Genomic DNA, 26,675 nt, shown 5'->3' on the forward strand with positions numbered 1-26,675 from the left:
TGCCCCCTCGCAGAATACTAGAAACATCTGAGGAGGAGGAGGTGGAGGGTGACACACAGGAAACAGGCAACACCGAGCAGCTGCCCACTCCCAGAGTCACGTAGGCCAGTGTCCGAGGGCGAATGCCACGGGAGGCAGAGGATGTGCGTCAGGTTCAGGGTGTCTTCTGCGGACTGGAGGCCACCATGGTCAAAGTTCAGCGCCTGCAGGCAAAAGCGATGATGGGGGTTCAGAGGCAGGCACGCACAACAAATAACAAGCTGGATGCAGTAGGCAAGGGCATAGGGGAAATGGCAGAAAGCATGCAGTCTATGGCGTCTGGCATATCGGACATTACACATTGCATGACTGTCCTGTGTGACAAGTTGGACATGGACCATTTAGAGAGACGCAAGGCCCGTGTGGATGTGTGGCAGCAGACGAAGGCCCTGAACAGGTTTGCCACTGCTACCACCGTGCTGTGCAGACGGTCAGTGACGATGCAGGATGCCATAGTGCAGTGCTGCAACAATTTATCAGAAGGAATGGCCAGGATGACCTCTGCAATGGAGCTCGTGCTCGCTCAACAGACTTGCACTGGAGGCGACACTTGTGTTTTAGAAAGTGAGGGGTCCACCAGCAGGAGTGGTGCAAGCACTCCTGTGCAAGACTTACGTAGGAGTGGCAGGCGTTGGGGAAGTGTGACAGGCCACACTGAGAACATTGATTCACAGCCACAGCAGTCCCGCCCTGTGGTCCATGGCCACAAACAATGACTTTGCCCTCCACCCGAGGCTGTAGTCACGGTGGTGTTAACCGTGACAACACAGTCATGGTGTGTTTGATATTGTGTGCCCAATGTGTGCTATCAATGCAGTAGCATAGTGAAAATTAAACTACTTACACAAAGTAACATTCCTGCCTGTGTCTCATTACTCACTCAGAAATATTGCTGTGTAACCTCTTCCCGTCTCAGTCTCCCATCTGTAGCTGCTGCTGCCACCGTAGCATGGGGCTCTGCCTCCTCTGTGCCGTCATCAATGTCCTCATGATATGTGATCTCCACCTCTGTGCCTTCCTTGGTGGCGAGATTATGTAACATTGCACAGGTTGCTATTATTTTGCAGCAGATGATTGGGGTGTACTGGCGTGCCCCTCCACTCTTGTGGAGGCAGCGAAACCTGCTCTTAAGGAGTCCAAATGTGCGCTCCACAATGTTTCGTGTAGATCTGTGAGCCACATTGTATCGCCTTTCACTCCTGGTGGATGGGTTGAGGTAGGGAGTGAGCACAAAGGACCGCAGGGCATATGCACTGTCGCCTAGGGGGGAGAAAGATAGACATTAATTGCAAGTACATGAGACGTAGATCTGATGTGAGTGTCATGGTGTGTCAATGTGAACTACCTAGCAGGTATCCATTTACAAATTCTCCGGCAAGTAGGCGTGTGTACATTCCACTATTCTGGAATATATAAGAATCATGGGTGCTTCCGGGGAACTTGGCTACAATGTCTGTGATGAGGTTCCCTGCATTACATATGACCTGGACGTTGATGGAGTGCATCGATTTGCGATTCCTGTAAATGTGCTCTGTGGCTGCAGGTGGACAGAGTGGGACGTGGGTAGCATCGATGCAGCCTATCACGTGAGGGAAGTGTGCCAGTTGATAGAAGTCTGTCTTGGTTTTTGCTAATTCTGCTGGTGTAGCAGGGAATGAAATGTAATGCCCCATTCTCTGCATCATGGCGTCAAGAAACCTCCTGAAGAAGCGGGACAGGCAGCCCTGGGACACACCACCGACTGCAGCTATCACACTCTGGTAGCTCCCAGAGGCCAGCAGGTGTAAGCTACATAGCACCTGGACATGGGGTGGGATGGCATGGGCCCTGGGTGTTGGGTGGACCAAGAATGGGTGTAGGTCCCTGATCAAGTCCTTGATGGTGTCTGGGTGTAGCCTGTACCTCTGGAGTATTTCAGGCTCTGTCAGTTGGAACAGTGTTATCCTTTGCCTGTACACTTGGTCCTCCCTTAGCCATTCTCTCTCTCCTACTGCCTGTAGTCTTTGCCGTCTTGCTATGATGTAAAAAGCCGCCATTATGGGTCCAGAGGTGCATTTTGGGACTCTTTTTATAGCCCTCCCCTGGTTACCACCTGCATTCAATCCATGGTAAATACCGACTCATAAATACCGATTTACTGCAAAATCGGTATTTTTGGGCTTACCTACATCTCCATGGCCTTTTTTTACCGTTTCTTATTTACCGAAACGGAAAATAAGAATTCGGTATATATGAATTCTGTAGATTCCGCCACGGTAATTTTACTGTTTCATATTTACCGAGTCGGTAAAAGTCTGACTCATATTTACCGAGTCGGTAAAAGTCCGACTCATATTTACCGAGTCGGTAAAATTCCGACTCGTGTTTTCCGATTCGGAAATTTTTGGCCTCCTACATCTCATTTCATGGATTCCGGTCGGTAACGGCCGATTTTACCGATTTTCGGCCGTTACCGACCGGTAATAGGCGACCTACATCTGGCCCTTTATGCTTTTCAGGCTTTCAAGTCGAAATATGAGCAACACATTCTCGAAAGTGATCATTCGGATGTTTGTGGCATTTCCGCATCCTGCTAACACCCTCCTCTGTTAGCGCAGACGAGCTGTGGTCTGCGAGGCCGCCCGCAGGATGGAGTCTGTCTGAAATCAGAGCAATGCCGGGACTTCTTAGAGTCGGCCTCGTCACCTCAGAGCAGACCTTTGTCCCTTGGGATTAACGGCCCTCCATAGTTGGGCCGTGAATCACAACCGAATTAGCGCCCTGGCTTTCTATTGAAATTGATATGTCTTTATAGACACAGAGAACTTATTTTATTCTTTGTACTCTATTGCAAAAAAAGACATAGTATCAGGCCTCAAACGTCTGCCTGTGGTTGATAATAACTCTCCCAAGTGGCATTAACAGTGAATGTCAATCTGGGTCATGTATTTCCCTCTAAGAGTCTTCTGTGGGCTTGATTAACGGGCATGGTTAATGGCATGGTCATTGTTTGATGAGGGCATGGATGGGTTACAATACCTGTCTGACATCAGTATAACACCTGCACAATGGAAATAACAGATGGAATAATAAACAATACAAAGCTACCCGAGGAGGTAGATTATTTATGCAATAAAGTTCCAGGGCGGTATGATTATGGCCCCACAAACTGCCTGTCCTTGTATAATTGCTGACACAGTAACTCGAATGTGCCCCAACTGCAAACAAAACAGTTATCTGCTGTAGCATGATTATTAGCACAAAAAGTGTATAATGTGACATTTTTACTTCCGTGACAAGGACCTCCTTACTAGCGGCTGCCCGATTCCAGTGGGGTAGGTACAGCACTTATCAGCCCCCACCAATTATGAAATCTATAGGAACACTGTGGGCCTGTTGGCTTTCTGCCAGTACTGGCTGCTGAAAGTGAGGTGGAAGTCTCCTCTAGATTAGAAAATGAGAACTATTGATTTTCCTGGTAGTTCCTATTTTTTTTTAGAAGACCCCCAGGTCCAACAGGTAATGGGACGGCAATCCCCACCCTGAGAATTATTGGTACCTACTGTAAAGTTAATTTCAGAGGTGAGCGAATATTGACCTATCTCCCTGGCCCTTGTAAAGTGGGGCATAGTGTTATGGGGGCATGATCTGTGTTGCACTCTCTGGCAGATTGAACATGATTCCCATATCAACTAATGGCTTAACGTATGCGATAAGGTAGTGTATATGAATATTTTTATAGGCATATCCCTGACATTGTGAGGTTCAGGACCTGCCCAATGACGTGAACGAGCATTCCAAACATGGCCTCATTTTGGATAGTGTACCACTGCCCCTGTCCTGGATACAACATATAAAGCAGTGATGGCAGTGTACCATGATTTGTGATTCACATTGTGACCAGATTTTTCTGTCTGAGACTGTGAGAGTGTGGCCTACTGATGCCTCTTGTGTAAAGTTCCACTGTTAACATATCACCCAGACCCTTGGGTTGATACCACCTGTATACATCAAGCGACCCTATAGTGAGCTTATGATACATGTGTGGTGGGTGAGTGTTGGTGTGTGTCTGTGTGTGTCTGAGATCTGAAGCCAGCAGGATCCCTCTGGTTTAGCAAGGCCCAAACTGGAGGATGAGGCCAACCTCCGCCGGTAGTTGTAGTGTACTACCTGTGTCCTGTGGCTGTATGGTGGAGAACCAGTCACTGAAATGAGGAGGATGGGGACAGGACTACCTTCAGAAATTCCTTTGAGGCTGTACCTGCATTCAGTGAGCCCTGTCTGCCATACCTGCACGATGCCACTGTGGACCTACCCAGCCGAAGAGGCTGCCTTTGCTTGGTAGACTGTGCTGCTCCGTCTTGACCAGCGAAGTGGATTCTCTCAGTGACGTTAGCGATAGGGAGCCACTTCAGTGATGAATGAATGCATGGGCTGCAACTGTCTCACCACCCAACCTGCAAGAACTACCGTACATGCATTTCAAGGGTTCCCCTGTGACAAGAACACATCTACTGAGCAGCGGTTTAAGGAAGAAGAGTACAAGGACGCGAGACGGCCTACCTGAAGTGAACCAAGGGCGAGATCCAGGCAGAAACCACCACTCTAGTCAGGATAAGGGAGTTACTCTCCTAAAATAACCCCTGCTCACCCCATTGGTAGCTTGGCATGAGCAGTCAGGCTAATCTGAGAGGCAGTGTGTAAAGCATTTGCATTAACCAACAATAACACAGTGTAAGTACTACAAAAGGACACCACACCAGTTTAGAAAAATATCCAATATTTTTATATACTAAAGTAAGACCAACTACAATAGAAATCCACAGTACAGTACTTTAAAATAAGTCATGTTTCAAAATATCTTTAAATTGCCAAGTTACGTTGAAAACACAGTTCGTACGAGTCGGTAGCTCGGTCCGAGCTCCGTGATGCTGAAAACAACAGTCTTGCAATTCCAACTGACTGCGTCAGTACGGGCCAGCAACAGCGGGACAGGTTCTTTCACAGTACCTTTCTTAGTGAGGCTCACACGGAGGTGCGAGTCAGTCTTGGCATTCGTCGCGGTTGCAATGCGAAGTGGAAGCGGTGCACGGTGCGGTGCCTCTCGATGCGGTGCGAGCAGCCGCTCAGTGGAGATCTTCCAGATGGCGTCAGTGAAACCAAGGGTTACGGTGCAGGGCGAGACAGTGCTCGATGCGGTGCTTGCAGGTCGTGGTGCAGGTGACAGAGCCGGTCGTGGCGTCTGTCCCGGTTATGGTGCAAAGTGGAAGTGGTGCACAGTACGGTGTCCCTCGATGTGGTGCAGGCAGCGGCTTGGTGTTGGTCATGCAGACGATGTCGGTGAGACCAAGGCCTGCGGTGCAGGGCGAGACGGTGCTCAATGTGGTGCTGGCAAGTTGCGATGCAAGCGACAGAGCCGGTTGGTGGGAATTGGTGCTGGCCGAGCCGAATAGCTGTGCGGGACGAGACAGTCACAGGTTCGAGCCAGCGGCGGCTGTGTCGGTGATATCAGGCCAGCGAAGTGAAGCAATGCGATGCGGGTTGCGGAGCCTCTCGATGCAGTACAAAAAGCGGCTCAGTGTTGATCGTGCAGGCGGCGGCGGTGAGACCAAAGCGTGCGGTGCAGGGTGAGACAGTGCGGCCTGCAGTGCCCTCCAGGACACCAGGCCAGCGACGGAGTCGGGTGACAGAGTCGGTCGAGCTTCCCTCTTCTCTGTGGCAACTGAAACAACGGTTCCAGGAGCGGTAACCAGAGGTTGGTGAAGTCTTTGCAGTCCCTGAGACTTCTTAACAGGAGGCCACCTTTGTTTCAGGCCCTTGGAGATACACAGCACAAATAGATAAAGTTCAGTCCAGTCCTTTCACTGCCCAAGTTAGAAGCAGCAGCTGCAGGCCAACCCAACAAAGCAACAACACAGCAAACGGGCAGCACTCCTCCTGGCATCTCTTCCAGCTCTTCTTCTTGGCAGGATCCTTGATTCCAGCGAGATCTCTGAAGTCTTTCCTATTCCTGAGACTTCCAACAGGAGGCAAGCTCTACTTCAAGCCATTGAAGAAAACTTTAACAGCAGGATGATGAAAGCACAGTCCAGTCCTTTCCCTACCCAAGACAGAAGCAACCACTGCAGGCCACCCCTCATCATGCAGCATAGGGACAGTACTCCTCCTCCAGCTTTCCTGGTCCTTCTTCCTGGTAGGTTCCTTAGTTCAGAAGTAATCTAAATTTCTGGGGTCTGGGCCCCAATATTTATACCAGCACATCCTTTGTCCTCTGAAGATAGAGGGTCCTGTACTTAGTTCAAACCAGTTTTGGTTGCATGCTGCCAGTGTGCACCTTCTTCCTTTGTCAGTGTGGGCCAGGGTCATCAGACACACCACAGGAGGTGGAGCCAGCATTGTGGGAGGTGAGCTCAGCCATATTCAGATCCAGGTGCTACTCCTCCCACCCATCTATGTGTATATGTGCCTATTCAGCCCTGCTGACTCACCCTGTCCCCCCCAGCCCCTGTCACTCGCAAACCAGACAGACACTACACAAGCTAGCAGAGCTGGCAGGCTGGATGGTTAGGTAAGAAAATACCTACTTTCTAAACGTGGTATTTTCAAACACAGAATGTTAAAATCAACTTCACTAAAATATGTATTTTATCATTCTGAGTTCAGGCATACTAAACTCGAATTTCTACCATGTTCTCTGAGTCAGTTAGGATCATAGGATGTAATGATCATACTGCCCATTTTGACTGATGGAGAACAGGTAGCCTTGCAATAGTGAAAAATGAAGTAGGCTGTAATTCACTATCAGGACATGCCACACACACCAGGGCATGTCCTACCTTATGCATACAATGCACCCTGCCCATGGGGGTACCTTGGGCCTACCAGAGGGGCGACTCGCATGTAGCAAATGGAAGGTTTAAGGACTTGCAAGTGTGTGCACTTGCCAAGTCGACATGGCAGCCCAGGCTGCGCACAGGCTCTGCGATGGCAGGCCAGAGTTAAACTTTACGGGCTGTTTGCTTGGGTGGCACAATCCAGTGCTGCAGCCCACCAACAGCATTTGATTTACAGGCCCCGGCACCCGCAGTGCACTTTACTAGGGACTGACACATAAATCAAATAGGCCAATCATGGAAATACCAATCCATAACACAGTTTATACAGAGAGCATATACACTTTAGCACTGATTAGCAGTGATACATTTCCCAGAGTCCTAAAACCAACACACACAGGTCAGGAAAAAAGAGGAGGAAAAAGCAAAAAGTTTAGGGATAACCCTGCAAAAAGGGCCATTTCCAACAGCTAGACATTAAAGTTATTATATCTGTTGATTGACAGCAGAGTTGAGCTCTTGGCCCCCATAATCCTATGCAGAGAAGCTTTAGACTGCTCTCTGTCGCTACCCTGAGAGTCATGCCTTTGAGGGTTGTCTTTAGCCCAGTTTGCAGAGCCATAGTCAGAAAGATCCGGAAGACCAGAGGTAAATGACCACAACCACCATGGTTGGGGCACAATATCTGTAGTTTGCTTTGTGGCTTTCGAGTGGAGTCTGACAGAGTTTAATATGAGTCCTGTAATAACAACGTTGGTCTTTTTTAGTTTGATGCAGTAGCCAGTGGTGCCACCGGGGAGAATGTGTAATATTACCTTCCTCATCTGCATTTCACTTCACAGGCCTCACTTGCTAAGTGGCCCTATTCTCAAGACAGGCATTAGTAGCTGCTCCTGCATATATACACCTCATGAAAAACCGGAATGCAAACTCAGAAGCTTCATTATTTTATTTTTCCGTCCAGAGCCCTCCTTTTTGTGTTACATTTAGTAAAGGTTTGCAGTCTCCCACTCCCAGTTCTTGTATTTTGCTTCTCTTTAAGACAAGATGACTTTGCTCCTTTGGAAGTATGTAAAGTACATTTAAATACTATCTGTAGCGGATAGGAAGAAACAAAAATGGTTCCTCATGCTTCGCCTTAGCAAGCATGAGATGCTTATGAAGAATTTGTTTGTTCCATATATGTTCTTGGCTTTGTTGTGGCAAGCTTGTGTTTAGATGTATGTGTTATTCTTCGTGTCTCGGTGTGCGGATTTCAGGGTTAGGCATAACTGTGCCTGACCCTGTCATGGCTGATTTGGTCTTGTGAGAAGGGCCGAATCATTGTGTCCGGTTTCCACTTAATTGACGTACGGGGACGCAACATCTGGTTACTCTAATGGCACATGCCAGGCTTCTGTTTAACAACATGGCATCGCAAGTTTTCGATGAAGCTCCATCATTCTTCTTTCTCAGAGGAACGCAAGCCCCTGATGCATGCCCGGCTCAGGGGTTGGACCTCCTTGGTGCTTGCTGTATCCTTTCAGACATCTAGGGATCCCCTCCCGCGCACATTGATTCTCTGCTGGCCTTCTCCACGTCCAGACTGCCAAGCACCAACGGTGAATATTATACTACTCATGCCAGACTTATGTTGCTCCCAATGAGGGAGTTTTACACCATTAGAGCACTTGCGGCCTCTGCATCCTCCTCATTTTTTCTTGTCCCATATTTCATACCCTCCGGAATCTCTGGGATTCTCTGAACCCAAGTGCCAATCTATGGGGCATAGAGACATTCTCTAGCCTCCCAATGTAGTCTCGGATCGCCCACATCCTGCACTTTGGGGACACTTCAGGGCTGCAAACAACTCCTTAAAAAAGACGTGGGGGGACTAACCAGATTAGGCAGTATGCAAGTGAAATCATGACACGTGCCATCGCAGCACATGATGTCACGATGCGGGACATTGCATGTGACATCAAAAGGAAGTGACCTCACTGGAAGTGACATCATAAGAAGTGACATCAGATATTAAGACCTCACACATATGATTATCAGGTATATCATGAGTACATTTAGGCGCATTATGAGATTTAACAAATGAGATTTGGCGTTGGGATTGTGCCAATAAAGTGGCACAATCCCAACGCAAAATCTGGGCCTCAACAAACACATTTATTTGTTTAAACCCTACCACAAAGAAATTGGGAACAAGGAGACGTATGATAGTAGATCTGTTATGCTTAAATGGTTGCAAAGTTTTCATTTTAAAATATTTGATTAGGTTAAGGCATCTGCTGTGAAGGTGCCCATTAAATCTCAGGGAATAGTTATAACGGTGAGATAACTCTGGTGATTAATGCACATGCTGAAGAGATCTGTGTGACAAAAAAAGCATTTTTTTTTTAAAAGCCCCATGCCATGGTTTCACTTTAATAGTGGCTGAGCACCTTTTGTGAGACACAGCTTTTTTAAAGAACGGCCACTGCCTTCATGCATGTGAAAGTGTGGCATGGGGGCTTTGACAACAAAAACAAATATTTCCAATGCAATAGGTCTCACATTTACAAGAGTTTAAGCTACTTCCATTTACAATGTCAATAGCTGAAACTCCTAAATGCGAGGCCTATGGTATTGGAAAGAAGCGGCCGCCATTGTCCCGGCTGCTTAGAAAGTGAAAACACTCATGGCGCTCTGCATGTAAGAAAAGGATGTAGTGCCTGCAGTAGGGCAAAACCCTTTAAAGAAAATAGTCCTTACATATTAAATAAAATATACCGTGCAGTAACAGCAGTAAAATGGCCAGTCCTCGTGGGAGGTTTCAAATGAAGATAAGCCAGTACTAAGGAGGGACTAAGGCAATTAAGTAATCAGAAGCCAGCATTTTCAAAGGACAACGACACAAGGCAATGAAAGATGTGGGTGGATCTTCAAATCCTTAACTCAATACAGCATGCCACTCATAGCAGTACATGCGCTGCCCAGTCTCGACCTATAAACTCACACAGCGGTACCTAAATACTGATCAGCCTCCTGGAAAGGATTCCTAGTCATGCTTTTTTGACTACACCTTTTCCAGAGACTACCCCACTTTTTTCATCCCAACTAAAACCCTGGGGTAAAGGATGAAAAAAATATCAATCATTTTTTTAATGCATCTATTCTGTTCGAGGTCTATACCAACAACCCAATAAAAGCACAACATGACATCCTACTAAAAAAGAAAGTTGCTGATTTAAAATCCTTGTCCTATGTTGGAGATGAGGCAAAGGGTCGTTACAATAGAAAGTGGAGCAGAGGGGTTACCAGTTTTTACAAGGGGTATTTCTTGGCCAGGAAGGCAGAGTCCATGTAGGTTCGGAGGAGCCAGTCGTGGTAGCTCCGGCACACATTGTAACCCATGACCTTTTTCTGGAAGGGTTTGGAGGCGCTCAGCTTGGGTGGAATTGGCACTGTGGGCAGTTGGCTACCCACCAGCAGAAGTAGAATTGCCAGGTTACTTAGCAGGCCCTCGGCCTGATGGGCAGCGTTGCCAAACAGATCAAGCAGGTGGTTGGCTTGGGGGTTCAGCACCTGCTGCCAGTGCAGCACAGTGCGTAGGTGGTCAGGCAGCACCCCGTAGGCGGTGCAGTTCTGTCGCAGGCGCTCTGCATCGCTCAGGCTGATCAAGGCCTCCTGGGAAATATCAGGCGATGGTAGGCCTGGGATCGGGCGGAGAGGCGGGGTAAAGTCCGGATGGCCAAAGGGATCCCCTTGGCACACCAACTGTGGAAGAGAGTAATAGGCATTATTACTGCACATAATCCTGCAAACCACTGTATGTTTCAGCTGTGCTGTATAACTACATCTTCAAGCCACTTTACAATTGTACGCTATACGTCATTTACTCTAAACATCACTGCACGTATAATCTGAAAAGTACAAGTCCAGGGCTGTGCATGCAACATCCACTCGACAGCAATACATTGCACAGACAGTTTTTATTACGCAACACTTTTTTATGGAATCTGCACTGCACACCACAGTACCTTGTCTATGCAATGCATAGCACTGCTATATATTGCTGCCCTGCACATGAACCCTGCATATCTGCTGCACCACACTACTGCAACGTCCAGCACTTGCCCATCTTTTACAGTGCACAACACTTCAGTGCATATGCACCCTTATTGTATAGCATGTACATGGTTCAGGAATTTGGTACAAGGGTGGTTCAAAGGTTCAAAGGTTCAAAATAAGCTTTATTCGATATTCAAAAAGAAATATCATATAAGCATACATAGTTATAACTGTTATAAAAATAGACATAAAATTTCGGTTTAAAATCATCAATTACACAGTTAAAAAGTTTAAAATTCAGAAGTAAGGAGGACAAAAGGCAATATTAGAAAACAGCATCAATATCTCGGGTAGAAATCATGCAGATACCAAACGGAAATGGAGCCATCTTTTTCAAGGGGTTTGCAGGATCGTAAGTAGGGGACTGTCTGTCTGTCATTAAATTTAACTAAAATTAGGTCCCCGGGAATTTCTTTGGCTGATGACCCCAACCAGCCCACCCTTCTGACGCTTAGGATGCCACCGTTTTTATTGGGTGGGAGGGGTCTATTTTTTGATAGCCAAAACCGGACTTTGTGATATAGGTCCTGGTGGCTTTCAGGTTTCCCGTGGGCAAGTGGAGGTACTCCTGCAAGAACAAGCACAAAGGGTGCTGCTTCTGGGGGCAAATTTATGCAAGGTGCTCTCTTAGGTTCTGCTCTAGTAGTAGAGGAGTTAGGTAACCCAGGTTTACAAGGAATATTCAGAGTAGTTGAAGATATTCTCTTAGGAGGTCGCATTGATGTATGGGCGATTTTAGTACTTACAGTTGGGACAGTTTTTGTGATGAAAGGCACTTTGGGGACCGTAGGAGGAGTGGGACAAATAGATATAGCAGATGAAGAAGAATTGGCTTTAATAATAGCCTCTAGGCTTGTCAACCTATCCCCTAAGATGTTAATTTGGTCAAGCAGGGGTGATAGCACAGATCTTAACATCGATTCAAAGTGGGGCAATAGTGGTAGGTAGGAAGATGCTACTCCACTCTCCAATGTTCCAGTGTGCGCCTTGGGTGGGGTTGAAATAATAACAGGCGATGGGGAATCAGTACAGTTTGTTTTGTTGTGCTTCCTTTTTACACAGTGACCCTCTGTAAGTCCAATAATTTGGCTGCTATTCTCCATCGGTGATCGGGATGTCTCACAATGTTTATCCGCACAGGGGTCGATAGTAAGGTCTTTTACGGGGGAAGGGGCTATAACTGGGATAAAATTTGTCCCGCATAAGGCATTTAATTCCTCCCAATAAGATACTTTTTCTGTCCTGGCAGAGGGTTGTGGGAGGGTTTGAATTGGGTCTAGGAGTTGACGGCAGTCATCGGAATCTGTGTCTCTAATGGTGAGGAGAGTCAGATGGCTCTGGGTGGACATGTCCAATTCCTGGTCCGGGCGATGTTTTTGGAAGAAGATGGGATAGGCCCCCTTGGAAGTCATACTGTATGTGGTGTATTGAAATTGATAAAACAGGATGGCCTTAATTCTTCAACAAACGAGAATGGACACTGTACCTTTTTTGGTTGAAATCCCAAGGGGTCTGGCCCGTCCCCGTCCTTCTCGTGCCGCTGAGGGCCGTAGAGGGCCCGCCCTTTGCCCGGGCTTCGCCCCGGGCGCTCCCGCGCGCGACTCGCGTTGCAAGAGGTGTTCCTTGTTTTTCAGGCGCCTCCAGGCGCGAAGGTTGCGTCAGGGACGCGACTCGGCCGCCGGGGCACCTGGGGGTTGCAGTTCTTTGCCCCGGTGGAGCTGAGCTGGTTTGCGTGGCTGCCGTTCCCCTCACGGCGCTGGACTGTGCTGTGATGATCGAGCCGTTGCCCTCACGGCAGGTAGGTAGGGCGAAGCAGGGGGACCCTGAGCGCTCGGCGCTCCTTGTTTTTCAGGCGCCTCCAGGCGCGAAGGTTGCGTCAGGGACGCGACTCGGCCGCCGGGGCACCTGGGGGTTGCAGTTCTTTGCCCCGGTGGAGCTGAGCTGGTTTGCGTGGCTGCCGTTCCCCTCACGGCGCTGGACTGTGCTGTGATGATCGAGCCGTTGCCCTCACGGCAGGTAGGTACAAGGGTGTAGATTGTCACTTCTGAACCGAAGTGGGAATAGGAAGTACCAGCCATTTACTTATTTTGAGGTTTCCCGTGGGCCCGGCTGGTAACTGAACAAAGACTAGAAGTGGGTGTGTGGATATTTTCCATTTAACAAAATGGGCAGAGTAATACAGACAAAACCATGACATACTAATAGTAAATAAAGAAACTCATTGGAGAATAACGCATCACAACACCTTTGGTTTCAACAAATGTCTTTTGTCCCAGATTCCACAGACATCCTTCATCAGGGAAATGGATGGGAACGGACGACAGCAGAGGTATCAGTCAAGCAGGGCATTCAAAGTCATAGTGTCATTGCAATAGGTGGTCTTTAGGAAGGGTTGAATTGTTGGTAGGGGTGGGGAATGGAATCACATATATTGGTTGCGCTCCTGGAGGAAGCTTACTTTTATTTTTTTAAAGGAGTTTCCTGGAGGAGGTTGTCTGAGCTTCGAAAAAAGCTGGTTCCTCCAGATATGGCCAATCGTGTGTCAGGAGTCAGGGCCATCCAGAGTGTGGACATTTATGCACCATGCAAGCCAACTGAAACATACTTCTGGCTTTGAGGGAGAGCCATATTATGCTGTTGAGGACCTGAGTGATGAGGTCAAACTCTCATGTTCGTGGTATTGACATTGCAGCTTCCTGGAGTGCAGCCTTCAGAGGACAGGTGGGGTTTTGGGATCCCTGTCAGGGTCAGCCAGCCTCAAGGATGAACACGTTGATAGAATTTAGGAGTCTAGTCTAATACTGTGCGCCTTTGGCTATGCAAATTGGGAATACAGAGCCTGTCAAAGGATACACGAATCTATCTTGTTTCATCTTTCCCTCCTCTCAATACTTAAGCGCTTCGGGTTGTAGCCTTCTTAGAAGGATTTCATTTTAAAATGGAGTTGAGCCTCTGAGTTTCCTTCTGATGGAGCATGCCGCAGTCTCTTGCCTCAAGAAATAATAAGAAGGTTCAAGGGAGCTTTTAGGCTAGGTCCTAGGCTTTCCCAGTTTTTCCTTGTATTGTTTGAGACTACTGGGTCGAAGTGTGCGATTATGAAGAGAGAAATGCCGACTTTCCTAAGAAAGGTCCTGTTCCAATGAACTCGTGGCTTTATTAATGATTTTGGCAAACCCCAAGCCCCGAGCGAAACGTTAAGACAGGAATCTTCCATTGAAGCAAGCATCATGGATGCCATTTAGGGGTTGCAGCTGTGACCCCTGGCTTGTCCCTTGCGAACCCTGGCCCTGCCTTTGCAACCGCTGGCCTTAAATGTGGCAAGATCAGTGGCAGGAACTTAAGGGCAGCTCTCCATATGGACGTCGGTTGGGGCTCGCATTTCCTTGATTTCTGTCAATTTTGATTTACACTAATAGTGAATATTAGATTATTCATTATTAGTGTAATAAAGAGTGGATTACAATTAGCTGGAATATGACCCGACTATGACCCTCTCTAGCAGATAAGGTAAATCAAACATGCTTTTATATGTATGTTGTGTGCTTGCGGGTGAGCGTGTGTTTTATGTGAGAGCGAGTGTGTGTATGTGTGAATGCGTGTCTATGTGTAAGCATGTGTGTGCAAGTGAAAGTAAAAGTAAATGGGTGTGATGTCACTTCCGCTATCCCAGGCATTTTGCTGAATTGACGTTCATGGAGAACATTCAGGGCTGCTTCATCTGAGAAGTCAGGCAGCAGGATGTTTGTAAGATTCCTCAAATGATGTGAAATATCCCGGCCCTGTTTTATAAGAATGAGTTTATAGACCGAATGGTCTTTATTTCTGTACTTTCAGGGGAATTTCTCTCCCCACGTGGTTTGAGTGAGATTTCTTATTAAAGGAATTGGAATTCACAGGTCAAACATGCCTTGAATGTTTAATAATAGATGTTTAAAAAGACATGGGCTCTAATGGATTCCTGCAAGTTTACGCACCGACTATTTTTAATGTTTCCACGTATCCACTCATTTCTAACAGTATTCACTTAAGAACCAAGGTGGTAGTTTCAATATGATTTAAAACTAACTTTCGACCTGAATTACAGATTCTTACAAAACAGACAGTACTATGAGCAACAAATAAATTTGTTTATGGGTGAAGTAACTTGTGGTTGATACAACGGTTTATTAATGAAACGGCAGCAAATCTACTGCGCTACTCCCACTGATACATCCCAATCAGTCGAGGATGACTGCAAACGGGTATTCTTTTTTGCTAACGCTACAGAGGCAGATATTCAACATTTGACACATCACAGCAGATTTCAATGCATTCATCGCCTCTCCAGTACAGCGTAACTTTTTTCTCATTTACTTTCGTCTTTCGTCAGTGGCATAGCCAGGGCGCCAGGGGCTATAATGCAAATATGACAAAATGGCCTTTCAGCCTCTCCTATGTGTGGTAGCGCTCTAGTGTTCCTTTAGCGGAACAGGAACCACGTCACAGGATGTGGTAGGCGGGGTCATTGTTCTCTGGCGCCGAAGCGAGAGGAAGCCAGCCCCGGCGCTCCTGTACAAAATAAATAAGTTTAACACCTAACGCGGTGTCATAGCTTCATTACAATGGCGACGAGTCGGGATCACTAATACCCGAACGCACGCGACCCCTGAAATTGCACGCATCTCGCGTGAGGACCGAAAAACGGACACGGAGCGCGGCAGAGGAGCCGGCAAGGCAGCAAAGAGCGTGGAAAGGGCGCCAAAAACGCTCGAAAACGCACACAAGCCAGAAGGGGACCCCACACAGTTACCAGAGCCCAGAAAAGGCCACAGCCCGAAGAAACCATATCCCGAGGGGGTAGTGCACACTGCGAGGCTACTGACGTCACCACGAGGATCCACTAAGTACCTGGCCAACATCACGGTGAGCCCTTGAAGTGCCTCTGCACCAGAGAGAAGAGGCGCACGCTGGCGGAAACCGCAGGCCCATCGAGTAAGAAGGGGGGAGGCAGCTCACGAGCCACAACTCGCACCACAGAGAGTGGACTGGGAGAGGACTGCGAGGGAGAGCACAGAGAGGACGAGGGAGAAGAGCAAGACGCCCCAGGGAGTCCGTCCAGGCAAACAGTCACTGTACCAAAGCCCAGGAGGAACGCCCCAGCCATGGCGAGCCAGAGCACATCCCTCACCCAATTAGTTCCATTCCTCACGAAAAGCGGAGAACCGGAAAGGAAATGGGAAGACTGGAAGAGGTACTTCCTTAACTATCTGGAGGCGCTAGAAGAAGAAGGGGACACCCCATTCTCGAGTAAGAGGAAAAAGAAGATTCTGCTCCACAACTTGGGTCCAGAAGGGCTCAGGATCTACGACACGATCGTGAAAGGAGAAAGAGCCGCAACAGACACGGAGGTATTTGATCATGCCATCGAAGACTTGGACGCACATTACAGGCCTGTGGTGTGCGTCGCCATTGACAGATTTAACTTCTTTCAGAGGAAGCAGAAGAGCGGAGAGTCAGTGGATGAATATGTTGTAGCGCTGAGAAAGCTAGCTGCCACGTGCAGATTTGGAGGACTGCTGGATGAATTCATCAGGGACCAAATTATCATGCATACCTCTAGTGCCCACATACAGGAGAAATTGTGGGTGAACGGCGACGCTCCACTCAAGGAAATCTTGGCGATGGTAAAGAAAGCAGAACTATCGAGAAGGTGCGCCCAAGCGGCGAAGAGAGACGCCCAAGAAACGCAAGCGGTGTGTAGAATAATGGCGCCAAACAGAAACGACCGTTGGAGGCAAAATGAGACGAGGAAGACCCAGGGAGGAAATAGAGCTGATTTCCCCAACAAATCACAGGTGGACAGCAAGTCACACAAGACAGGAAAAAACCAGTGTTACAGGTGTGGGAGCACTAACCACCTAGGAAACGACAAGGCGTGTCCTGCTTTCAAAGTTAGATGTTCGTATTGCAACATTTTTGGACACTACGAGAAGGTGTGTCGCAGGAAACCGAAGAATGCCGTGGTGCGCTTGGTGGACCAGGATCAGCGAGACGATTACAGCGATCAGGACGACAAAGGGGAGGAGGAGGAATTCCTGTACATTGACGTCCAGATTCTGGAGATGGATGGTTCCAACTCAGACAAGCCCAGGCTGGACATGCACATAGGAGGAATACCCTTGGAGATGATCGCGGACAGTGGAGCGCCCATCTCGATCGTCCAGAGGCAGGTGTGGGAGGACAACTTTGCATCAAGGATCAAAGGAGCACTCCTACCCATGGATGTGAGACTGGTAACGTACACTGGACAAAAGATCCCCATGCTAGGCTACTGCCCGCTCTTGTTTGAATTTAGAGGCCGTCATGCGCAGTGCAAGCTGTACGTTGCAGAGAGAGGCCCTTCCGTACTGAGTTGGAAGGACCAGGGAGCCTTGCGGATCCAGCTCAACCCAGGAGACATAGAGAAAATCCTGCTCATGGATATGGAAATCAAGGAAGACGTACAGCTGTGGCGGAAGACTTATCCCAAGGTATTCAACGGACAGATTGGTGAGCTGGGCAAGTACACACATCTCATCAAACTGAAAGAAGGAGCAGTACCGGTCGTCCACAAAGTGAGGAACATCCCGTTCCGCAGCAGGGAGGCGGTACAAACAGAACTGGAAAGGTTAGAAAAAGAGGGAGTCATAAGGGCAATAGAGAGCGCTGAGTGGCTGTCGCCCCTGGTTGTAGCCCAAAAACCCAATGGCAAGGTACGTCTCTGCGTGGACTTAAGAGAGTTAAACAAAAACATTGTCATAGACAAATTCCCCTTACCACGCATCAGTGAAATGCTGGCGAAAACCAAGGACGTCGCATGGTTCTCCACGGTGGACCTCTCGTCGGCCTACCATCAGGTCAAACTCCATCCGTCGTGCACCCACCTCACGTCGTTCATCACGCCATTCGGGTGCTATGAGTTCGTGAGGATGCCCTTCGGCCTAGCTTTAGCCGCTGCTGTGTTCCAGAAAATCATGCACAAGCTCCTGAAAGACCTGAAAGACGTCCTCTTCTTTCAAGATGACATTCTGGTGATGGGAAAGTCGAGGCAAGAACACAATGTGAAACTTCACAAAGTACTACAGAAGCTGCAGGACAGTGGATTGACCGCCGAATGGACCAAATGCAATCTAGGCGTCCAGTCAGTCACATACCTCGGACATGAGGTGAGCGGGCAAGGGATAAAGCCGAAGAAAACAAACATGAGAGCCATCATGGAAGCACCCACCCCGGAAAAGAAAGAGGATGTTCGGTCAGTCCTAGGAATGGCCGAGTACTACAGCAAATTCATTCCTCACTTCGCTACAAAGACACACCACATACGACAGCTGCTCAAGGAAAAGAACCGGTTCCAATGGGGGAAGGAAGAGCAGACCGAGTTCGACGCGCTCAAGCTGGAAATGGGAACAGCCATTCCCCTCAAAGGATTCGACCCCAAAGCGGAGTCTATTCTCACCACAGACGCCAGCGATCGAGGCTTGGGAGCTGTACTGATGCAGAAAGAGGAGTCAGGAGAGATGTCGACTGTCAGCTTCGCCTCCCGCTCGCTCTCACCCAATGAGGAGATGTTCAGTGTGGTGGAGAAAGAAATGCTGGCAGTGGTCTGGGCGGTCGAGAAGTTTAGACAATACTTGTGGGGTGCCAAGTTCCTCGTGAGAACTGACCACAAGCCATTGGTTCGCGTGCTAACATCCAGCGGACATGACCACGCTACACCCAGGATAGCCAAGATGACTCTACGGCTATTGGACTATGTTTATGAAGTCGAGCACATTCCTGGACCACAGAACAAAGTAGCCGACTTCCTTAGTAGGGCAGCCGCCATGGAAGAAGCACGGAACGAGGACAGACAAGAATGGGATGGGTACGTGGTAGCCACCATTCAGGACACTGAAGAGGTGATAAGCGCCCAGGAATGGGAGGAGGCCTACGGTGAAGATACAGACTTAGTAGCTGTAAAGGGTTATGTAGTTCATGGCTGGCCAGAGAAAAGACACTTAAAGGAAGAACTGAAGAGGTACTGGGAAGTCCGAGAGGAACTGTCCTTGGCTGAAAATCCAACGTTCTTACTCCGAGGGGACAAGGTGGTACCGCCCAGAGACTTGTTGGAACGACTGATGTCCTTGCTACATGAAGGGCACCAGGGAATCACAAAAACAAAAGCCTTGGCCAGGCAAGCATACTGGTGGCCTGCCATCGACGCGCAGGTGGAAAGACATGTGCGCTCTTGCGAGTCTTGTGCAAAGTCGGACAAAGCTCAGAGCATGCTGAGACCACCGCTGGGAAGGTTTCCGATTCCAGATGGGCCGTGGGAGATGTTGTCGGTGGACATAATGGGGCCAGTCCTGAACAAGGAAGGCACTCAAAAATATGTGGTGGTTGCCATCGATAGGTATTCTAAATGGCCTGAGATACAAATCTTGGAGCGAGTGGACACTGAAGCCGTGATAAAGTTTTTGCGCACCACGTTTGTCAGCGAAGGAATCCCAAAGATCATCACCTGCGACAATGGACCCCAGTTCACTTCGGAAAAATGGACAGCCTTCACCAAAAGAAACGGAATCGAAGTGAAGCACACCCCGATCTACCACCCGGCGGGGAACGGCCAAGTGGAACGTTTCAATAGGGTGATCATGGGCACCATACAGGCAGCCATTGAAGATGGAATGGATTGGGAAAAGGAGCTGGAGAAGATGATTTGGGCATACCGAATCACACCGGGTAGCACAGGCTACAGCCCATTCAAGATCTTAAGAGGCAGAGAAGCGTTCACCAAGGACAATGCAGCGTGGAGGAAGTTGATTGTCCAGAGCAAGTGGTCACCGGCGGTGGTCAGGAAAAATTTGGAGAGAGCTCAGGAAGTCTACACGTCCCACTACAACAGAAGACGGAACACTCACAGCACGGAACTGGACAAAGGTGATTGGGTAAGGGTGAAGTTGGCCATCATGAAGAGAAAGGGAGAGAGCAAGTTCTCACCTCCCCTTAAAGTGGTGGAACCCTACGCCAGATCGGCTCTCCTGAGCGATGGTAAGATTTGGTCGATGGACAGAATGGCTAAATGCAGCAAGATACTGAAATGGGAAGATGATGTGGAAGAAGGAACAGAGGATGTCTTGGAGGAAGGAGAAAGTGAAAGTGAAGAAAGGACAGGAAGGAATGAGATAGGAACAGAAGGACTAAGGGCAGGTACAGAAAGAGAGCGGAGTGAAACGACGGGAGGAAGAAGCAGAGGAGAAGAAGGGAGTGAAAGGAAGACGAAGGACGAGGAAGAAGAAGGGACGAGAGAAAGAAGAGAAAACGAGACAACGGGAGAAGAGAGAAAGAATGAGAGAGTGGAGACTCGAGCAGGGAGGAGAATTAAGGTGCCTGAGAGATTCAAGGACTATGAAATAGACTGGAAGTAAGACTTTGTATATTTGGTTATGGTGCATAAAGGGGGGAGATGTGGTAGCGCTCTAGTGTTCCTTTAGCGGAACAGGAACCACGTCACAGGATGTGGTAGGCGGGGTCATTGTTCTCTGGCGCCGAAGCGAGAGGAAGCCAGCCCCGGCGCTCCTGTACAAAATAAATAAGTTTAACACCTAACGCGGTGTCATAGCTTCATTACACTATGTACACATGGGTAGATTATGGCAATATCACAGGGGTATACAGCATATCTCCTCTAGGACTGGAAGAGCCCGGGGAATCTGCACCAAGATGCACAGCACTTCACCTCTAGGGCTCGATGGCCTGTGGATATTGGCAAAAAGATATGCTACCGGTTGCCTCCACGGCTGGATGAGATCAGGGCATTGACTTGTGGGACACAGTGTATCATCTCAAGAAGTATTTGGATTAAGGTCATTGGCAGAGTACTGCACATCTGATCACTTGTGGGATAGGTTGAGGTAAAGGTATTTTCTCAGGGTTATTCAGTATGCCATTTCTTGGACTGGTTGGGTGGGGTATTGGCACATGGGTGTAGAGCATATGGCCAACATGACTTGATGGGCTGAGGAAATGGGAACAGCTACAATCGAGGATGTTGCCTATTCTGCCCCAATCTTTTCTATGCATGCATGCATGGCCTTTTCCAGTTCCATCCAGGCCATTTTGCCTGTGCTCAGGCCCCTTGGCACAGGACTGGGTACAACAAAACGAGAGAAGTAGCAGGACCTATGCACGTACATATTCCTGTAGAAGGCTCTCTGATTGTTTCCTGTGCAGCGCCACCTGTCGCTGTACCTGTTCGATCGCCTTAGCAAGGTCCTGTGGCTGTGTTGACTTTAACCGTGCTGCACGCTCCACTGAAACAAAAAAGAGACAAAGAAGTGTGAAATTCTACAGCAACCATACAAAGTTGACTGACAGGGAGCTCATGTCACTACATTATGGTCGAAATATTGAATAGTGCATCGATAAAGACTACTGTATTTCCTCATAGTATGTAGATGTGGCGTTTAGAATAGTAAACCTAAACTTACCCAGACAACATGGTGGAATGCAATATTTTCTGCTGGCTATTTCTACTATAATATAGGGACATACAACCTCCCTTGTTCCTCTCAGTTTCTGACAGTTCCTACTCTCCCTTGCTTTATATTCCATATGTCTGTGACACTGTGGACAACGGAGCCCGGTGCAAGTCATGCAACTTCTCCACAGTAGTATCTCCTACAATGCCAATTCCTCCATCTCTGATCTTATCCTTGGACCCCAAAGCACTGTGATTGAATAAAGCCTCCTATATAGAAGTTGTGTTCTCTGAGATGTGCTCAGTACCAAACCCAAAGCTCACCTCAGCTCCCTTCCACACGAGTGTGTTCACCAACTCCAACACCAAGATCTTTTGTGGTAGAGCTCTATATGACGGCCATCAATTCATTGTCAATCTCTTGATTATTCATCCATCCCTTATGGCTGTCCTCTCTGCCCCAGCAGTGCACCGCACCAATTCTAATAACTGAAATGTGGATATGTTGTGTTGAACTCATCACCTGCTTGGATACTCTTCCCTAAACCACTTCAGCATCAATGTAAAATACATCTCAATGACTGACATCTACTTCACCACTATCTTTAAGACTGGATAAAAAAACGTGCCCATTCATGCTTAATACCCAACCCCCCCTCCCACCTTGATGTGCAGAGGTGCTTTTCTGTGATCCTGGCATGAAAACCACGTCTCTGCCAAAACCTTTTCTGTGTGCTTCACCAGCAACATTTAAGATTCACAGAAGCTAGAACATGTTCCATAATCCTGTTTTCTGCAGGCCAATCACCTTCAAAAGAGCGTACTCTGAAAGTTTCAATCCTCTAGACTAATTTAGACCACGTCGACACATATCCCTCGAGATTTCCAGAACTCTGCAGACGTCCAATGCAATTTTGTTTTTAAAAATAACACACAAAAACGTAACTATTTTCAAAATCTCAGTATAAATCTCTCACTAGCAAAATGTCGACCTTTTTAACGATTCTAAATTTGCCTTCCTCACTTCCCACCTGATGTACAACTGGATTGATGTATTATTCTGACTCCAATTGTAGCATATCTAGAGGCAAGTTTCTAACAGTGGGCTAAAGTGGATCCTGATTTTTTGTTGGGAGAAACTTTGGCAGTAGATTTTTTGAGCTCATGTTTGTGCAACCCATATTTTTTATTCTGTTTTCCCATGCCATCAGCCACGGTCCATGCATGAAACAGCGGTGGGCTAGGTAAGGGGGGATTTTGAGGGACAATGCCAAAGGAAAATGAATTATTTATTTAATTTTCCCTCTACACCATCCCTCGAAATCCCCCATTGCTGGCCCCATCGCTCCACCATTGTTACCTGCATGGACCGCGGCTGCATGCTACCCATTGTGATTTTCCAAACAATGCACAGTTCACTGCCTCTCCGCCAGGCTTCTTGGTGGAAGTAAAATACCAGGGGGCTTGTGCACAAGAACTAGCTCCTCGTGAGGAGTGTATTTTTAAAACCCTCACAGTGCAAAGGGACTTTTCACAAACAAGAGCCACCCCCGCCTCATTAATATAAATGGGTTGGCCATTATCCCAGAATTCACAGTGCACCTGCATTGTTGCCGCTTGTTCACGCAAACGGTGGCACACAGTGAACACTACCTCGGGGAGAGCAGTCCCCGAGACCGCGGTTTACTCAACGCCACACTCTACAAAAAGTGCAAGCTGTCAAATATTGTCAGCCTGGACTTTGTAAATGGTTTTCCCCTAACCTTGACAGGCACTACCATTCCATACCTTACAAGTATAACAAGCTTTTGCAATGTAATTGGTCTTGCATTAGTCTTTATAATCTTTATTCGGTAACATTTCTCACCATAAAAGAATACATTTTACACAATAAACATTAGTAAAAACTATCAGCAATAAAATCCATGATTAAAAAGTTCGAGCCTACACATTATACACTACAATTGTGATTATTATGGAACCCAATCAACCTCCTCGTCCGTACATTATTACATAATGGTTACTACCTTCAATTCCATCCAGACAGATCATAGCGACCTACCAATAAGGCCTGCTAACAATTTGGTAAAGTGTAGTATAACTTCAGTCTCCTAGAGCGTGTCAACCATGCACTGCTCAGATATTTAGCCACCCCACATACCATGGCAGAGGATGTTGTGTCTGTAGTAAGTACTCGTAAGGCCATTCTATGGCACCTCAAACCCAACCCCCTACATACTGGTTTCAACCAAACATTCCTTGCAACTTTGTAAGCGGGCAGGCAAAAAGTGAAAGTTAGAGCTATTGGCGTTGCAAATGATACTGCTTTTTAGTTACATTTATTGTTTGCAGTGGAGTGATCATTTGACCTATCTAAAGAAATAGGAAGGAAAGGGGATGTAGAGGAAACAGTGGAAAGCAGGGGTGGTATGAGTAGTGCTTTAAAAGAAAGAGGAAAGACGGGATTTGTGCACATGTAAAGTGCTCCTCTAGCGCTGCAATTACACCTCTGCATGAGAAAATAGGAAGGGCACACATGGGCGAGCATTTAACTGATTATTGTATGCATACTATATTGTTAGTGATTTTGTAGATATTAAACTATAAATATTATGTATTTTATCTCTGTGTAAGCGCTTCACCATCCTTTTGGAATGTGTAGGCGCTAAGAGCGGAGTTGAAGGAATGGGATGACGACGGAAGGGGCAGAGAGGGAGGTGGGGGTACTGAGAGAGTATGCAGGTGACAAGGTGTAGTGAGCTCAAACAGAGGCAGCTGTTCCTATGCACAGGGCGTCTGGACGCTGGTCTTCAGAGACAACAATGGAGTGAGTCAGCCGGTCCCACCACACCCGGAATAGTTTATGATATAATAATGAGAAACTTTGTGTCACAAAATCAACCACCCGGGGCTATCTCTTTATAATGGGCTGCATTGATATTGTAGCTAGATGTTTATTATAATTTGCTGTAATGTGGGGAAAAACACAAAACTATCAGTATTTAATTAAGTAATGAGGGGGCAGAAAAGTGAATTATGGAGGGGGCGGCGACCGGCTGTCTGAACATGCAGACTGTAGGGAGAGATGGAGACGGTGCTGTGCAGCTAAAACTACACCAAAGTTCACTTTTACCCAGTGCATGGCTTGCAAAACATGATAGTAGTGAGAGCCTAGAAGTTCCCATCTTGTGCGACGGCAGAGGCTGGGGGGTTCAGAAAAGAAGAAAAACAAATAGAGAGTTCCAGAGGGGGAATTCAACTCAAGAATGGGTTGTCAAGCACTAACCAATAGATCCTCACATTGTTGCCTGCGCAGGCATGCCTCATTAAACCTGGATCTGTCCCATTCCTAACACTGTGTAAACGGAGCAACTTGGCTCATTGACATTATCCTGCACAAACATGTGCGCAGAACACAAATTCCCTTGAAGCAGGCTGAAGATTGGAAGCAAATGAGCATGCGCTCTCAATAGAGACACTTTTTTCGTATTCCGCATGCATAAAATGGAAAGTTCAAATGTTATTATAAGTACTTCGATTAAAAATATAAATGAATAACTTTGCAACTTAATCGGTCTCGCTTTTGGGACCTTAGAAGTATTTTGCGATGCAGCACATTATCGCACATTACTGGGTATTAAACACTTTTAGGAGTTGGGAACTTCGGTTTAGATGCACTGGAATATCAAGAACAATGGTTCCAGTGGTGTAATCAAAATGATAAGAATTAATTATATTGCTCAATGGCGATAAATAAGTATGAGCGCAAAATCCGTTACGCTCGCGGATTTTGCGAATTTTCGGTAAATTCGCGATCCGCGAACTCCCGCGAATTTACCGCGAATTCGCAAATCCGCGAGCGGCGGATTCTGGGGGCAAAAGTTCAAGATTTGCAGGCCTGTTGTAACTATTTTACGATGGCGCCGGCAAGCTGCCAGCGCCATCCTAAAATAGTTACTAAATTAGCTTCAACAGGAAGCTCTAATAGATAAAATAAAGCAGGCGCTCGAGCACCTGCTTTATTTTATCTATTAGAGCTTCCTGTTGAAGCTAATTTAGTAACTATTTTAGGATGGCGCTGGCAGCTTGCCGGCGCCATCGTAAAATAGTTACAACAGGCACAAAACGGTGGCGTCTTCTTGAATAAATATGAAGGGCAGGGTTCATTCTGGCACGACGGTCCTGACACAAAAATTAAACCTCAACCGGAAGCACTTACAGATATCAAGTAAGCATGTGCCCTAGTTGTAGCTTAAATTCAGTGACTCATTCATCGGCCCAAAAAACAATCGTGACCGTTGTCAAGGCTGGGCAGATGTGCCTTCTTCCCAAATATACCATCGAAAATCAGCTGTGATGCTGGACAGAGGCCTTTGCATCCTTGACTTTCACGAGCGCAATCCTCGTGCTGTTCCTGTGGCCAGGAGCTTCTGTATCTTCATCTGCTGCTCTGATCGGTCTCTGACCTTTTATACACACAAGAGGCATGTGCACTCGCATGAAAGCCATGTCCGTTTGGCCCCGCCCACACACTCGTGGTGTGCACCGTCTTCCCGCCATTTACCCACTATGATAGCTCACTCACGGGACCCCTGCGCCCTTCGGCGCGATTGCATAGTAACACACACCTGGTCGCTGTAGACAACTCTCTGGCACTTTAGGTAGCTGTAGTGTAGTAAAAGCACCATACATTTACCCAACGAGGTAGCAGCACTGACTGATTATCCAGTAGAAAGTACTCCAGTTGAGTAGAGGTATGGCACAAAACGGTGGCGTCTTCTTGAATAAATATGAAGGGCAGGGTTCATTCTGGCACGATGGTCCTGGCATGGAAGCCCCGCCCCAAATCCGCCGATCCGCAAATCCGCCGATCCGCGGATTTTGCGGATCCACGATCCGTGAATACGCAAATCCGTGAATCGTGGATCCGCAAAATCCGCCCATGCTTAGCGATAAACATTACTACTGAGGATTGAGAATGGCAAAAAGAAGAACACTCACAATTATATATATTTCTCTCGTTTTTACTTTATAGTATAAATTTCGTATTGAAGTATGTCATACAGTACAGTTCATACAAAAAACACATAAACAGTACATAAAAGTGCAGTGTGTCCCATGTGTATCAGAAAAACCAAACTAACAATACACAAAACATAAGTCCTCAAAAGGCACAGTGGTTTCTAAATGAATATATATGCAGGAAAAAGACCCAAGAGAGATACTATGATTCTTATGAGTGAGTC

At 47.4% G+C, this 26,675-nt stretch overlaps 1 protein-coding gene across 2 annotated transcripts in view; it reads right to left on the reverse strand.

The window, feature by feature from the left end:
- Positions 1-9,997: 9,997 nt before the first annotated feature.
- LOC144753262 (cardiotrophin-1-like) overlaps positions 9,998-26,675 on the reverse strand; it is a 37,282-nt gene continuing 20,604 nt past the window's right edge. For both annotated transcript variants that reach the window (XR_013594273.1, XM_078641009.1), the window contains exons 2-3: positions 21,144-21,262; positions 9,998-10,598 (exon numbers count right to left, since the gene is read on the reverse strand). Coding sequence is in view for 1 of the 2 variants with exons in the window: in XM_078641009.1 (XP_078497135.1) it covers positions 10,146-10,598; positions 21,144-21,262 (572 nt within the window). In the remaining variant the exon portion in view is untranslated. The remainder of the gene's footprint in view (positions 10,599-21,143; positions 21,263-26,675) is intronic.

Source organism: Lissotriton helveticus, chromosome 5_1 (assembly GCF_964261635.1).
Source record: "Lissotriton helveticus chromosome 5_1, aLisHel1.1, whole genome shotgun sequence".
Classification (NCBI taxonomy): Eukaryota; Metazoa; Chordata; class Amphibia; order Caudata; family Salamandridae; genus Lissotriton; species Lissotriton helveticus.